Below are 16,688 nucleotides of genomic sequence, written 5' to 3'. Positions count from 1 at the left end.
AATAACCCTCCTTGCTCATTTATATGTAGTTGTATAATTTTGGAAAAAGTGTGTGTGGATGGAGAGAGAAGTTCATTTAAGACCAGCATTAGTACCCATGCACTTCACAACTATTATATTGCTGAAATGAGTCGTCTTTGTGCTGTTGTTAGATAAACATATTCATTTTTTTTCATGTATCCAACAAGGCACTGTACAATCACTGTGGTTAAGTGCAATTGTCTTTACTCCTAGAAAATATCAGTTATTTGTACCAAGAACCTTTATGCCTACCTTGAAGAATAGCAGCTACAAGTCAAGATCACTATTTTGCCTGTACGAGTACTTTGACTAAAACCCTATATGCCCCAGCCACAGCTTACTACACCATGCTCTTTGCTGCTCACCTGCTGACACTCTTTCCTGCTGCTCCAAATCAAAATGGACTGTTTGCCAATGCTCTGAACTACACATCTTCCTCAGTACAAACAGAACATACAAATCAAAGTTGTTATGGTCCCACCGCAGCAGGCTCTCCTGAGGCAACATTAATAACTTCCTCATTATGCTCTTGCGGTGCAGGACCCCTCTCCTATCGATTTGTTTTATGGAGGTGAACTTCTCTAACCACTTTCCCAGTCCCTTTTCACTCTCCTTCCCTCTTCTACGTCTCCCATTTTATTCAGAAAGCATTTATTCCCTTGTTCACACATTTCTCCCATCCATCACCTCATCCTGGAGGAGCCCATAAAGATCCTGAGAATGACAGAAGCCTTATTAATGATGGCTCATTCCTTTTTACCAAAGCTCCCCCAACAGTTAATAAAAAGCAAAATACTGCATACGGCAGAATCAGAAACAAAACCAGAAAATGCTGGGAAAACTCAGCAGGTCTGGCAGCATCTGTGGAGAGAGAAAATAGAGTAATGTTTTGAGTTCACATGGTTCTAAAACACATGTAACAGTTGTTACATTTCCCACCTGGGCGTAGTGTGTCTAATCAACTTCAGGTCTCCGCTCAGTCTATTTCCTTAACCATCCACAATCTTTCTCATCTATCCTTCAAAGTCCTCAATTGACTGTTTCAAGTCCCTCTGTCATGTTATCCTCAAAATCTATTCATACAGCCTTTGCACCAAGTGAATCTTCATCATTACACCTAAAGTTCAATTTGCATCTAATTTCCACCCTTACTTCCCCCTTGACAGATTTTGCCGTCCTTTAACTCCCATAAAACACAATAGATCTGTCCCCAACAACCTTCACTTCTTATAAGGTTCCATTAAATCCAAGATCTCAAAACACCCTTAAAGCCATCTACAATAACTTTTTTTTTACAAGATTATACAAAATCAATGACAGAGACCAAAATCTACTCCAATGCCAATTCATCTGAACGAAGATGGACAACCTGCAGCTGAAGATTCTTTCATACTGAAATTGGATTCTCATTTCCAACCTTGTCCAATGCTAGTTGTCCTGTTTCAACTTTCACTCTCTTGTAACTACCACTAGCTTTTCAGTGGAGAAAAAACAATATAGGTAGAGATTTAAAAATGCAAGTTTTAGAAACAAAGATGAATTGTAATCTGCTTCTGCAATGTCACCCACTACATGTATCAATAGCTTTATTTGTTTGAGATTCTGGATGATTTAAAATGTGTGTAAATGTTCTATTACAGAAAGGGTCTTATATAAATATCTAGCAGTTTTGAACATTATAAAATTGTTGCACGTTCAACGATTTCACTAGTTAAAGCAGAAGACAGGAGAGTTTTTTGAAGCTGAAATACGCAAGAAGAGTATTTAGTTTTCTTCTTATTAAGCTGACCTGCGTGCTGAAAGTGATGTTTGGCTGAGACTGCAGGAGGTTGGCTTGGCTTTGCTGAGGTAGTTGTTGTAGAAGGTTCTGGGCTTGTACAAGACCTAGCATGGTAAATGCAAAATATATTAATTTAAATTTTATTTACCTCAATGTATTTTTTCAAATTTACTAAGTCTTCAATCAAAACTAACATTTGAGAATAAAAGATTCCCTAAGAACAAATGGTTATCTTACATCACGTGTAAGAGAAGCAAACAATCATGAATACAGAAAATCCAAAATAAAATAGCAAATGCTGGAAACTCACTGCAGGTTGTTGAACATCTGAAGGAAAGAGATAAGTTAATGTTTAGGATATAGCTCTACATGATGTCACTTTTTAACTTCATATATTTGGTAATTTATTTTCTGTCCATTCTTAACGTTTGCAATATATATTTCTATTTTTGCCACTTTGGCAAGGATTCCAATATTAGGTACAGTCAGCCAGAACCAATTAAGTTGTATTTTCTCTTCTTCAATTAAAGCTTATCACCTTTCATGGCCTTGATGAGCAAGAATGCCAATTTAGCATCCATTTGTCTGAAAATCCACCGGTTGAGACTAATCAAATTCTTCCACATGGGATTCTTATGGAATGAAAATATCCTTTGCCAATCATCACCTGGAACTTATCTTAAAACTATTGTGGAAAATTTGTGGATTTTTTTTTCAGCTAATGGCAGTACTAGTGTCATCTGAAGCAATATACTTCTTCATCAAAATTTGGAAGATTCTTCTGCAAAACCAAGACTGCAATAGTGCCAATGTCAGTTAAAGTGAAAGAAAAATAAGACTATATGAAACAACCCAACAAAAACATTAGTTCTGTACTTTAAGAACTAAAATATATGTGAAAGTCGTGAATCAGCTTAGGAACTGACCAAGAAGCTTGATTTACAGTACAGCTGCTCTGCATCGTCAGTTTGTGGTTCAAGTAACCTTAACAGGAATGATTGACAGAGGGCCTATGTGGATACTTCCTTGGATTCAAGGCTTTAGTTATTTCAACAAGATGGTCAAACTGCTAGCATTAATTGCAGCTGGCTCACGCTGCACTACATCTATTTGTGCAACAGAATAACAGATGTCAATTTTTATTTTGGCTTTTCTTCCCCCTTTATTCTTCCATTATATGTGGGCATGCTGGCAAGACCAGCATTTGTTGCCCATCACTAATTGTCCTTGGCTTGCTTGGCCATTTCAGGGGGAAATTACAAGTCAACCACATTACTTCTGATCTGGAGCTTTATGCAGGCCAGACTGGGTAAGGATGGATTCCTTCCCTAAAGGGCATTAGCGAACCAGGTGGGTTTTTACAATAATCTGATATTTTCAGGTCACTATAAGACTGGCTTTATTATTCCAGGTTTATTAATGGAGTTTAAATTCCATTAGTAGCCATTTGAACTTGTGTCCCCAGAGCATTAGCATGGGCTTCTGCATGACTAGTCTAGTGACATTACCACTACATTACCATCTCCCCCAATATTAGATTCTTCTGTCATTCCCATGTGCTTCCATAACATGTCCAGCAAGCAAAGCAAGACACGACATGATACTATAAATCAATAAGTTGATTTATTTTAAAGTAAGATGAACATACGGAATGGCAGTTATGATTAATCCGTGTATCTTATCTTTGTATAATAATAGAAAACAAAGAACATAACATATCCCAACTAATCAATGGGTTGCTTACCTAATGCAACTACTTCTTCCTGTCCTCTGGAAAATTTAACACTCTATATTCTTGGCTGAAGCCCTCAGGTTTCCTACTAAAACCGGACTGATGGGCTTGTCTGTGTATATCTTCCTTTGTTCACAGCCACTAGTGGCAGGGGCATAGGTTTTCGATATCTTTTTATTAAAACAGTAAAAATATATACAAGGCCAAATGGTACAAACACTAATTTTGTGTTGGAGAAACAGGATACCCTCCCCTCAGTACCAATGTACGAGGAGGGGTGGGGGGGTTTGGTGGATACTCTGATTATTAAAACTGTTCACAACACATTTCTACAAAAAACAAATGGTACAAGCACTAAACTTTGCGCTGGAGAGACCAGATACCCTCGCCTCTGTACCAACAGAAGGGAAAGGAAGGGGGGTGGTGGAGGGGGGCCCAATAGGACACTATCTGAACTATCTACGGAGGCAGAAAAACAAAAGAACCTTCAATAATGATGTGCCAGATTACGGGAGTCCCTCAGAGGGGGTGAGGGGCGACACAGTGTCAGGCACGGGTGAGCCCTGCACCCCACTGCAGAGAGCCTCATGTGCACCCTACGTTCCCGACACTGGGCAGCTAACAGCCTTCGGACAGTCGCTATCCGGGCCCGAATCCTCCACCACACAGAGTGCGGCGGGCGACACAGGCCCACCAGCCAACCCAGGGCCTGCCTTGATCTCACCATCGGGATTATCGACAGGCGGGATCTCCTCAGGCTCCTCCTGGGGTCCCGGGCCAGTGGGAGGTGGTTTTCCAACCAAATGGTTGGAAGGGATTTTAATTGCTAACCGGCTTGGAAATTGCTCATTATTTACAATCTACGGAAAAACATTAAGCCAAAAAAATAGTATCTTAACTACCTGCTGTTAGGGCATTTTTTGCAAAAATATTTTAATTTTACAAAGCATTTAAAGACAACACCTAATTTCCCCCAAAATATTTCTATGGGAACATGGTCAAAGCGTGAAAGACTCATTTAGGGAACCTTTGTATTTCAGTTGCTCAAACTTCTGAATAATTTATCAAGTATACAGATTTTCTTGTGGCATTTACTACAACTGGTCTGAACATGGAATATTCTCAACAGGTCAAGTCATAAGAGGGTACCTCTGTTAGGCATGCAAACACTTTTGTCAGCCTTGGTTAACATCAAGGTAAATTACATTTTAAATCACGTGTGTTGCAAAGGTGGAAGAAGCAAAAAAATGATTGACTGCAGGAATGAATCTTTGTTTGTGATGGCATAATACATATTCATATTAAGAATGAACTTAACAAGGATGCTAGCTAAAATTTTCTACCTAATTCCATATTTCTTAAGATTTTGCCTTCCCCTACATGGGATTCCTGTCTCTCGTCCAAGAGCTTGCAGCTCTCTTCACATATTGTGTCCCCAATTTCTATCAGTGTCAATATCCAAAACAGTGCAGTTTCCGGAGATTCTTGTTTTAAGTCCAAGTTAAAAAGATCCCCTCACCTTGTTGCCCCTGTGGCGTTTGTGAGATGATGAACTGTGTCGGCTGCAGGTTGGTGGCGATTGGGTGACCAGGCTGCACCAGAACAAACTGCGGCAAATTCAAGCTCTGTTGCTGTAACTGTTGCAGATCCTGCCAAATTATAGGATAATCGGTATAACTATGCAGTAATTTTTAAAAACAATTATCTAGCTCATTGACTTGTAGAATCTTGAAAAACAAATTGTACATGATAGGAGTGTTCCTCGCAAGGTCAGCATCAACTGCCCATCCCTAACTGGCCACAAGATGGTGACAAGCTGCTTTCGTGAACTGCTACAATCCATGTAGCATAGGAAGGGAGTTTCAGGATTTTAATGTAGCAACAAGCAGGAAATGGTGATATATTTTCAAGTCAGGATGTTTGGGATGTGAAAGGAAATTTGTGGTCCCAAGTGTCTACTAGCCTTCAATCTTCTCGGCAGTAGCACCCTGGGTTTGAGAGTGCTGTTGAAATAGCCTTGGTGCATGCAGCAGTGCATTTTGTAGATTGTCCACAATATGTTGGCGGTGGAGGGAGTGACCCATTTAAGGTAGATAGGGTGCCAATTAAGCAGGCTGCATTTTCCTGGATGATCTTGGGTTTTTGATTGCTGTTGGAGCAGCACTCAGCCAAGCAGTGGGGAAATTCCATTGGTGGAAAAGGCAGGAAGCGGGTGAATCACTCGCTGAAGCATACCCTACCTCTGATCTGTCTTGCAGTCATAATATTTGTGCGGTTAATCCAGTTAAAGTTCTGGTCAATGGTTAGATTCAGTCATTTTGAGATTGTCATTGCCTGCCTTTGTGTGGCATGAATTTAACTTGCCACTTATCAGCACAGCTAGGATATTGTCCAGGTCTGCTGCATGTAGGCATAGACTGCTTTACTGTCTGAGTTGTGGATGGAACTGAACACTGCAATTTACAGCAAACATCCCTACTTCTGACCTTATGAAGGCGGGAAGTTAATTGATGAAGGACCTGAAGATGGTTGGATCTGTAGTGGTGTCCTGAGGCTGGGAAGATCAGCCGTCAACAGTCACAACCATCTCCCTTTGTACAAGGCATGACTTCAGCCAATGGAAAGATTTCTCCCCGATTTCTATTTACTTAAATTTTCCTTTGGCTCCTTGATGTTAAGAGCATTAAATTAACTAAAACAGGAACTTCAAAAACAATAGAACTTTTGGTTTATGAATACTAAACCAAGAAATAAAATATTGTTCTGGACAGTCAACATGTACAAAAGGACCATAATAGTCATCTCCAGATTGTAGAATGTTAATTTTTTAAAAAACATTTCAATACCTGTTTAGTTTTCGAAAATGATGACTTGTAGCACTGGACTGAGAGTTGGTTGCTTCTGAAACAAGACAATCTACATGCTAGCCATGTGCTAGTATGTGCAACGATTCCAAAGTCTTGCAAAAATACCAAGTCATAGGGGACTGCATGACCTTGGACAATATGCAAGTTGCTAGTCCTCATTCTTGGAAATTACTCACTTGATATATAATTTGATTGATGGAACAGTCACTAAAATATATTTTTTAAAGTGGGACATCTTTAATTAATTCTCAACAATAGCCACGTATCTTTGAAGTAGGCAGTACACCACCACCTCCTCAAGGGCAACTAGAGATGCGCAGTAAATGCTAGCCTAGCCACAACCCATGAACGAGTACAAAAAATATATAATCCAGGGTAACAAAAGTTGTTTCAGTCCTCTTCTCACTATACTATAGGATGGTAAACAAAGTACTGAAGTTTCATATTAAACTTAAAACCAAATTATGGACATTTGGTCTAAATATAGAGTAGCATTACAGAGAACTGTTTTAGTTTGGGAATGTTTATTCTTTTGAGTAATAGCATTTCACTTAATTTAGCGTCAGTCAACCAGCCAATGTTTCCCTCTTTCTTATGCCTGTTGGTCTGAATATACATCAAATTTTAGCCTGAGATCTTTGGCTCTTTGCCATCATATGAAGAGATCAGTACCTCATGCTATTTGCACAACAGACTTCTGCATTCTTTACTGCCCTGTCCTCTTGTAGCCAATCCTATCAGGAAATCTGCTAACATGTTATATCACGGTGTCAGCCTTGCGCCATCCTCACACATCCACTGTAGCCCGTCTGCAACGGCTTTGTGTCGCCCATCATCCAACCATGCCTAGGTCTATACCTCTTTCTGCTGCCTTTTAGGAGAGATCTCACCCATATCTTTACTAAACTTGTAAAATGAAAGGGATCCGATAGGATAGACACACAACAAAATTTACAATTATACTATTATATTCAAAGAAATGAGGTGGTTAGGTGCAATCCCCCTAGAAACAGATAATGATGAAAATAAGGACATGTTGAATAATTATTTTGTGTCAGTATTAACAGTAGAGGGGTGACATGGCAGCGCAGTGGTTAGCACTGCTGCCTCACAGCGTCGAGGAACTGGGTTCGATCCCGGCCCTGGATCACTGTCCGTGTGGAGTTTGCACATTCTCCCCGTGTTTGCGTGGGTCTCACCTCCATAAACCCAAAGATGTGAAGGGTAGGTAGACTGGCCACGCTAAAATTGCCCATTTGGAAAAAAGAATTGGGTACTCTAAATTATTATTTTTTAAAAAATATTTACAGCAGAGGAAGAAGTCAGTGTTCCAGATATCCCAAGGAAATGTTCAATGAGGAACAGAAACTCACATAAATTAGTATGTGCACAATAACAGTAATGAAGAAAATAATGGCAAGAGTGCCCAATTCCAGTATGATTTCCATCCAGGGTTTTGAAAGAAGGTTGAGAACATTGTAGATGTCCTAGCTATAATTTTCCAAAGGTCTTTCCATTTGGAAACAGTTCTTTTATATTGGAAATTGCTCACCTTCTCCCCAATTCAGCCATTAGAATTTAAAATAGCATTGCGCTGGGTTGGGCCCTGGAATTTATCTGTTAGGTGCCCAATCGCGCTTTTAAAATCTGGCCACACGCATATCCATGCTTACTTGTATTTGGATTGGTTGAGTGATGGGTATTTGTGCCATAGGAGTTGCTGCTGTGGCAGAGATGGTAGTTCCTGTGGTATTATGCTGCTGATTTGCTGAATGTTGGACTGCAGCAGCCAGCAACTGGGCCTGTGCTTGCTGGAGTAACAACTGTTGCTGCGCTGTTGTCAACGTGAGCTAGAGAAACAAAAGTAAAACAGAAAATAATCACAATACAAATCAAATAAAGGCTGTATTCTTTTCCTACAGTAATTATTTTAATAATAATAATCTTTATTGTCACAAGTAGGCTTGCAATGAAGTTATTCTAAATTGCTTCAGGTAAATTGTTTTTTAAAAATTGATTTGATTTTAGTGTTTCTCATTTCCTGGTTGGCTGGCGGTGAGAATTCTTTAGTGCAACTTGTTTCATGGGCAGCTTGATGACATCACTGCAGCTGGTGTTGAAAATCCCCATTAAACATGCTACAATCTATTGCACATCGAGAGAGTTAACAATACTTGTTCCAGAGATCATTAGATCACTCAGCAAGGCTCTCTTACAGGTCAGTAGCGCACAACCTTTCTTTGCCAGCGACTGAAAAATACAAGCCTAAAATCTTATTTTTGCCGAAAATCTTAAATTATACTGGCTTTGTCCAAAGGTAAGCATTAAATTTACCAAAAAAAGAGAAAAAAATGCCGATACTAATTAGCCTCGAGTCAAAAATATTACTCAGACTAAAACATCTTCTGTTCAGTTTGACAATTCAGCTTCTTGGAGGAATTCTACCATTACCCTTTATGTCAATGTCTTTAAACCACAATGTCAATTACATTGTTCCAGTTCAGAGAAACAGGTGATGGCTATTAATTATCTTTGAGTTCATATAAAGAGAGGATCCTGGTGTGGAGTGAGAGGAGGAGGAAGGAGGACTTCCTCATAAACCTGCTACTGGCCACGTGGCCATTAACAGGTTCAGGCAGCGAGCGGTCAAGGGCTTGGGCCTGGCCAAGATGGCCATCAACAGATCCAGGCAACGGGCAACCAAGGGGATCATCCGACCTGAATGTCTGTCCCTCTATCACGGCTATGTTCGTAGCTGAATGGCCTTGGAGAGTGAGCAAGCAGTGTCCACTGGTATTCTAGAGGTCTTCCACAGGTGCATCGTCACTCCTGAGAATTATATTAATTGATTTTGAAAGTTTCCTTTCAAAATTTTGATTTTTGTTACAATGCCCTGCCATGGGCTGTCATTAGCTTATTTTATTAACCATTCGTTTTATTCTAAAAGAAACTAAGAATAGGGGATAGCTGGTACACTGGAATTTGTGGAGAGAGCCGCAAGACCCATTAAATCTATAAAGTAATGCAACAGAGAAAAGCTCATCGTCTTGGTTTTGGCTTCAACAACCAGCTTGGACCCTGTTAAAACTTTGTAAGGTACAAGAGGACATAGCTAGGTTGGTGGAATAGGCATTTACAAGGCAGAGTAGTGTAAAGTGATAGGTTAGAGGAACTAGTACAAGGCGTTGGAGGAACTAGTAAAAGGCAATGTAAAACAAAGGGTATATTTCTTAGGACGCAGGAACAGAGAGACCTGGACAATATAGGCACGAATTGTTGAAGGTGGTAGGGCAGGTTGAGAAATTGGTTAAAAAGACGCAAGAGGACTTCCGGTGGCGGCTATGAAGGAGGAAGTTGCACATTTGGTGGCTCCTGCTCTGGTCGGACTTTTGGACCTTTTTCCCCCCCGATTTTCTACCGGACTTGAATTGTAAAACTGATGACAGAGGCAATTGTGTACTGAATTCCCACATCGGTGCATGGAGAGAAGGACTAGAAGTGCTCGTAAAGGCAGAAACAGAAAGACAGAGAAGGCTCGGGCTGAAGTTGCAGCAGGAGACAGCATGGCGGAGGACCGGACCTCTGGTTTGTCGACCCAGCGGTCAACGGAGCAGCTGATGCAAGTTATTCAAGAAGGCTTTGCTAAGCAGAAACGGGACTGCTTGGACCCGATAAAAGAGTTAATTGAGCGGCTGGAGCTAGGATTGGACGCCCAAGATCGAGTGATCCAAAAGGCAGAGAAGGCGCTGGCTGAGCAGGAGGAACAAACTGCAGTGGAGTTGGAAGTGGGGATGTTGAGAGACCAGCAGAAGAAGCTCTTGGAGAAGGTGGAGGACCTAGAGAATAGGTCCCGCCGGCAGAACCTGAGAATTGTTGGGCTCCCGGAGGGGTCCGAAGGAGCGGACACAGGGGCATACATCGCAGACATGTTTGAGAAGCTGCTGGAGGATGGGGCATTCTCCCGGCCCTTGGAGGTGGACTGGGCTCACAGAGCACTCGCGAGGAAGCCACGAATGGGAGTACCCCTCTCCGGGGGCAATGGTGGTGAGATTCCACAGGTACTTGGAAAAGGAGCGCATTCTACAGTGGGCCAAGCAGACACGGAGCTGTAAGTGGGACAACAGTATCCTGCGGGTTTACCAAGACCTGAGTGTGGAGGTGGCCAGGAGAAGAGCAGGCTTCAACCAGATTAGGTCATTCCTTTTAAGAAAAAAGTGAAGTTCGGACTGTTGTATCCGGCCCGTCTCTGGGTCACACACGAGGAACAGCACTTTTATTTTGAGCCGCCCGAGGACGCGCTGGACTTCACGAAAAGTAAAGGACTGGTGGTGGACTGAGAACATTTAAACATTGCTGCAACATTCTTGGTTTTTTTCCTGTTTTTTTTCTGTTCTTTTTGGAAAAAGAAGTTTCTCGTTTTTTATTTTGTGGAAGCTGTTTGTAATGCCTTTTGCATTGATTTGGGACCAGCGGTAGAGCCGAGTGAGTTATGGTTTTCATTTGCACTGTTGGGGGATGGAGGTGTGCTTGTTTAGATCTTGAGTGTTTTTCTGTTGGGCAATTGTGTGGGAATTGTTTAATGTTGGAGTATGTTTGTATGAGCGGGGTGGGAACAATAGGTGGGGGACTATCCGGCACCAGGGATGGGGGCCACCACGCTAGCTGGGCGGGCTAGCTCTTGGAAGCGCAGTGGGGTGTGTGCATATGTTCAGTTTATTAAGGGTTTGGGTGTTGTTATTGGGGGGGGGGTAAATGTTCTGCTGATGAGGGAGGGACTTGGGCTAAGGGACAGAGAGGAGGTTGGGGGCTGCCTGGGGGCGGACTGTTGGAGGCGCAGAGCATGGGCTGGAGGTGGGCCCAAAAAAGGAGATGGCTGATCGGCGAAGGAGGGGGCAATGAGCCCCCCAACTAGGCTGATCACCTGGAATGTTCGAGAGGTAAATGGGCCGGTCAAGAGGGCACGTGTGTTCGCACATCTTAGGGGACTGTAGGTGGACGTGGTAATGTTGCAGGAGACGCACCTTAGAGTTGGGTAAAGACCCGGGGCCAGATGGGTACCCAGTGGAGTTTTATAAAAAGTTCTCTGGGATATTGGGGCCGGTGTTGATGAGGATGTTCAATGAGGCAAGGGAAAGAGGGCTGCTGCCCCCGACGATGTCACAAGCCACGATTTTGCTGATTCTGAAGCGGGACAAAAACCCGGAGTTGTGTGGGTCCTTGAGGCCGATATCCCTGTTGAATGTGGTTGCTAAATTGCTGGCCAAAATTTTGTCCTCCAGGATTGAGGAATGTGTTCCGGATCTTATTGGGGAGGACCAGACGGGGTTTGTTAAGGGTAGGCAGTTGGTGGTCAATGTAAGAAGGTTGTTAAACGTGATCATGATGTCCCCGAAAGGTAGGGAGGTGGAGGTAGTGATCGCAATGGATGCAGAAAAGGCTTTTGATCGGGTAGAATGGGATTATCTGTGTCAGGTACTGGAATAGTTCGGATTTGGGCGGGGCTTTATTGACAGGTTGCTGAATCAGGCTCCTGTGGCAAGCAGGACGAATAGGACAACATCGGACTATTTTAGACTGCACCGGGGGACGAGACAGGGATGCCAGATCTCCCCACTGTTGTTCGCGCTAGCTATAGAGCCGTTGGCAATTGCTCGGAGAGCCTCAAGGGGCTGGAAGGGGCTAGTCCGGGGTGTGGGGGGGGGGGCACAGAGTCTCGCTCTATGCAGACGACCTGCTTCTGTATGTATCGGACCCAATAGAGGGGATGGAAGAAATCATGAGGATTCTAGGGGAATTTGGCCAGTTTTCGGGGTACAAGCTAAATATGGGAAAAAGTTAAATGTTTGCGGTCCAGGTGAGGCAATTGGGGGAGCTGCCGTTTAGATTAGTAGGGGAAGCTTTAGGTACCTACGCAGTCAAGTAGCGCGGGAATGGGACCGGCTGCATAAATTAAATCTGGCACGACTAGTAGACGAAATGAAGAACGATTTTCAGAGATGGGACGTGCTTCCGTTGTCACTGGCTGGGAGGGTGCAGACGGTGAAGATGATGGTCCTCCCGAGATTCCTGTTTGTGTTTCAGTGTCTGTCCATCTTTATTCCGCGGTCCTTTTTTAAACGAGTCAACAAAGTGATCAGTGGCTTCGTTTGGGTGGGCAAGACCTCACGAGTAAGGAAGGTAATGCTTGAGCGGAGTCGGGGAGAGGGCGGACTGGCGCTGCCAAATTTTAGTAACTATTACTGGGCGGCGAATATAGCCATGATCAGGAAGTGGGTGGTGGGGGAGGGGTCGGCAAGGGAGCGTATAGAGGCGGCTTCATGCAAGGGCACCAGTTTGGGGGCGTTGCTAACTGCGCCTCTGCCGTTCCCGCCGGCACGGTACTCCACCCGCCCCGTGGTGGTGTCAGTCCTGAGAGTCTGGGGGCAATGGAGGAGACATGTGGGAGCAGAGGGAGCATCGGTCTGGTCCCCAATCTGTAATAATCACCGGTTTGCCCCGGGAAGTATGGATGGGGGGGTTCCGGATATGGTGGAAAGCAGGGATTGAGAGGATGGGGGATATGTTTATAGAGGGGAGCTTTCAGAGTATGAGGGCGCTGGAGGAGAAGTTTGGGTTGGCGAGGCGAAACAAATTCAGGTATCTGCAGGTGCGGGACTTACTACGTAAACAGGTGTCAACTTTCCCGCTCCTACCGCTGAGGGGGATTCAGGACATGGTAGTTTCCAGAGGGTGGGTAGGAGAATGGAGCTTCTCTGGCATTTACAAGGAACTTATGGGGTCAGAGGAGACGCAGACCGAGGAGCTGAAGCGCAAGTGGGAGGAGGAGCTGGGAGGAAAGATAGAGGATGGTCTATGGGCGGACACGTTGAGTAGAATCAACACGTCCGCAACATGTGCCAGGCTCAGCCTGATACATTTCAAGGTCGTTCATCGGGCTCACATGACAGTGGCCCGGATGAGCAGATTCTTTGGGGTGGAAGACAGATGTGCAAAATGTGCGGGAGAACCAGCGAACCATGTCCACATGTTCTGGACATGTCCAAAGCTTTGGGGATTTTGGCAGGGGTTTGCAGATGTCATGTCCACGGTGTTAAAAACAAGGGTGGCACTGAGTCCAGAGGTGGCAATGTTCAGGGTGTCAGAAGACCCGGGAATCCAGGAGAAAGAGGCAGACATTCTATCCTTTGCTTCCCTGGTAGCCCGGAGACAGATACTATTAGCTTGGAGAAAGTCGGAGACCTGGCTATCGGACATGACTAGCTTTCTCTGTTTGGATAAAATCAAGTTCGCCTTGAGAGGGTCACTGTTAGGGTTCGCCCGGAGGTGGCAACCATTCGTTGACTTCTTCGCGGAAAATTAATCGTCAGCAGAAGGGGGGGGGGGGGGGTTTAGCTTAGATTAGGGGGTTAATAAAGGCGGGACCGGTAAGGAAGGGAGACGGCTTTTGCACTATGTTTATAATTTCATGTACATTGTTTATTTTGTTGTTACAATACCAAAAATGCCTCAATAAAATGTTTATTAAACAAAAAAGACACGAGCAGCAGTAGACCATATGGCCCAATGAGTCGGTTTTGCCAATCAGCATCATCATGGCTGATCTGCTGCCTCAACTCCACTCTGACCAACTTTTACAGATGCACCATAGAAAGCATCCTATCTGGCTACATCACAGCCTGGTATGGCAACTGCTCGGCCCAAGACCGCAAGAAACTGCAGAGTCATGAACACAGTCCATCACACGAACCTACCTCCCATCCATCAACTCCAGCTACACCTTCCGGTGCCTGGGGAAAGCAGGCAGCACAATCAAAGACCCCTCCCACCCGGCTTACTCACTCTTCCAACTTCTTTCATCGGGCAGGAAATACAGAAGTCTGAGAACACACACAAACAGAATCAAAAACAGCTTCTTCCCCGCTGTTACCAGACTCCTAAACGACCCTCTTATGGACTGACCTGATTAACACTACACCCCTGTATGATTCACCCGATGCTGGTGTTTATGTAGTTACATGGTGTACCTTGTGTTGCCCTATTATGTATTTTCTTTTACTTTCTTTTCATGTACTTAATGGTCTGTTGAGCTGCTCACAGAAAAATACTTTTCACTGTACCTCGGTACATGTGACAATAAACCAATCCAATTCAACTTTCCCACTCGCTTCCCATATCTTTTGATTCCCTGAGAGATTATATCTGAGCCTCAAATATAAATCAACAATGGAGCATCCACAACCATGCTGAGCAGAGAATTCATAAGATTCACAATGCTTCGAAAGACAACATTTTTCCTCATCTCAATCCTAAATGCGTCTTTAATTTGTCTATCTTATTCTCAATCCTTTGTGCACTCAGATGAATGTTAACTTTGCACATTTTTGATAATGGCCAATCACGTGATGTGGGCGCCAGAATACCAGCTTTACTCTGGGCTCTGGTGCTACTCATTTTTTAATCTTCCTTTTAATCTGTTTGCACGTCACATGCTGGCCTAATCCAGGAGTTAATACTCCATAGTACGTCCATAGAAAATCTTTGACTGAGTTTTGAAGAAAAAATGCTGAGGAATCCTAAGAAAGTTGACGATAAAAGTGAACAGTCGGATGCAATGGGGGTGGAGCAGTTGTCTCAATATAGCGACCTGATCTTCAAGCGGGCTCTCGACCCGGTTTTTTCGTGGGCGCTGCAAATGACGACTGTAAACATCATCAGAATAATAGACGATTAACTCAGCTTGTCGATGCAGAATATAAATGCTCATGAGGCTGAGCTGCAGAAAAGGCTCATAAAGATACAAATAAGAGATAAGGCTCATGGCTGATGAAATGGAGGGAAGAATCCTGAATGCCAAAAATGCAGCTTCCTCAGCCGAAGCTCGCATTCAATCTTTGGGAGACCGGCTGCGTGATATGTCAGAAATCCTGGAGGATCTGGAGAACCGAGGCAAGAGGAAGAACGACCGGGTCGTCACTCTGCCAGGAGGAATGGAGGGTAAGATCCCTGGTAAGTTTTTTGAGAGTTCTCTACCACGTTAAGCTGGATGTGAATTAGAGCATTTCAAACTGGAAAGGGCGCACCATATCCTGTCTTTCAGGCCTAGGGACAATCAATGTCCCAGGCCCATAATCATTCGCTTTCACAACTTCGAAGATCTGAAAGATCTGGAAGTTCTGGAGGAGGCAAGGCGTGGCAAGGACTAGCTCCATGAGGGGGCGAAGATCTCATTTTTCCAGGACTTCTCAGTGGCGACACAGCAGAAACGTAAAAGCTTCAATGAAGTCAGAAAACAGCTGGAGTGAATTATGCCCTGCGCAATCCTGCGATCCTGAGGGTGATATCCAACAACTCTGTTAAGTCTTTCAATAATCCAGCTAGTGCCTTGGACTTCGTAAAATTCATAGAAGGCGAGGATTTGGACTGACAATCTTGAAATATTTACGATTTCTCCCGGTTATCGAGAGTTTTGGCTGATCTTATATTGTCATACATGTTTATTGGGAGGTGTTAACAACTGATCAGCCATGATCATAATGAATGGCGGAGCAGGTGCAAAATGCAGAATGGCCTCCTCCTGCTCCTATTTTCTATGTTTCAATACGGAATGTTTTATCTTTACAAATCTCAGGGACCTTCATTTATGGTAGCTGTGCCACATGTTAGTATCTGTCATTTTCTCTTATTCGTATCTTTATGATAGTAATACTGGGTGTTTGGTATCCTTTCTTCAATCATGACAGAATCAAGTGGACATTGGCTCCCATTTTCGAAAAACATGTCTCCTGATATGGCCATAGGGTTAGACTTAGGGGTCCTCACTTGTGTTGAAGAATGTCCCCTTAGAACTAACGTGGATGTGATTTAAAAAATATTTTTGTGGTGTTGACCCGATCCTGCAATGGTACAGACAGGTCTATTATCCGAGAGAAAAAACACTTTCAGGACGTTATGGTGTCTATAGTGTGGCTTGAGATGGGGGAGGTCTGTTTTGGTACACACCCAAATGTGGGACGAAAATCCTGTCCTATACTTCTTATGGTGGATAGTGCAATGGCGGTAGCTAATTTAAAACTATGTTCCTGGAATGTGTGGAGAATTCATCATCCTATCAAAAGGAAAAAGATTTTGTCTTTCCTTAAAAAGGAGACATAGTCTTGTTACAGGAGATTCATTCAAATGACGAGGAGCACCTAGAGTTGAAGCGAGACTGAGTGCGGCAGGTTTTCTTCGTCTCGTTCTCAACCAGTAGTAGGGGAATGGCAATTTTGGTCAATAAAAAGATTCCCTT

The 16,688-nt window shown here is 43.5% G+C and overlaps 1 protein-coding gene across 5 annotated transcripts in view; it reads right to left on the bottom strand.

Annotated features, from left to right (window-relative positions):
• Positions 1-16,688, bottom strand: part of LOC140427869 (POU domain, class 2, transcription factor 1-like) — a 329,760-nt gene that overhangs the window by 90,729 nt on the left and 222,343 nt on the right. For all 5 annotated transcript variants that reach the window (XM_072513676.1, XM_072513677.1, XM_072513678.1 and 2 more), the window contains 3 exons: positions 8,074-8,250; positions 5,053-5,182; positions 1,811-1,905 (listed from right to left, as the gene is read on the bottom strand). In XM_072513676.1, the coding sequence (XP_072369777.1) occupies positions 1,811-1,905; positions 5,053-5,182; positions 8,074-8,250 (402 nt within the window). The remainder of the gene's footprint in view (positions 1-1,810; positions 1,906-5,052; positions 5,183-8,073; positions 8,251-16,688) is intronic.

Source organism: Scyliorhinus torazame, chromosome 8, assembly GCF_047496885.1.
Source record: "Scyliorhinus torazame isolate Kashiwa2021f chromosome 8, sScyTor2.1, whole genome shotgun sequence".
In the NCBI taxonomy this organism is placed as follows: domain Eukaryota; kingdom Metazoa; phylum Chordata; class Chondrichthyes; order Carcharhiniformes; family Scyliorhinidae; genus Scyliorhinus; species Scyliorhinus torazame.
The sequence above is the reverse complement of the archived record's forward strand: the minus strand, read 5'-3'. Positions and strand labels throughout refer to the sequence as shown.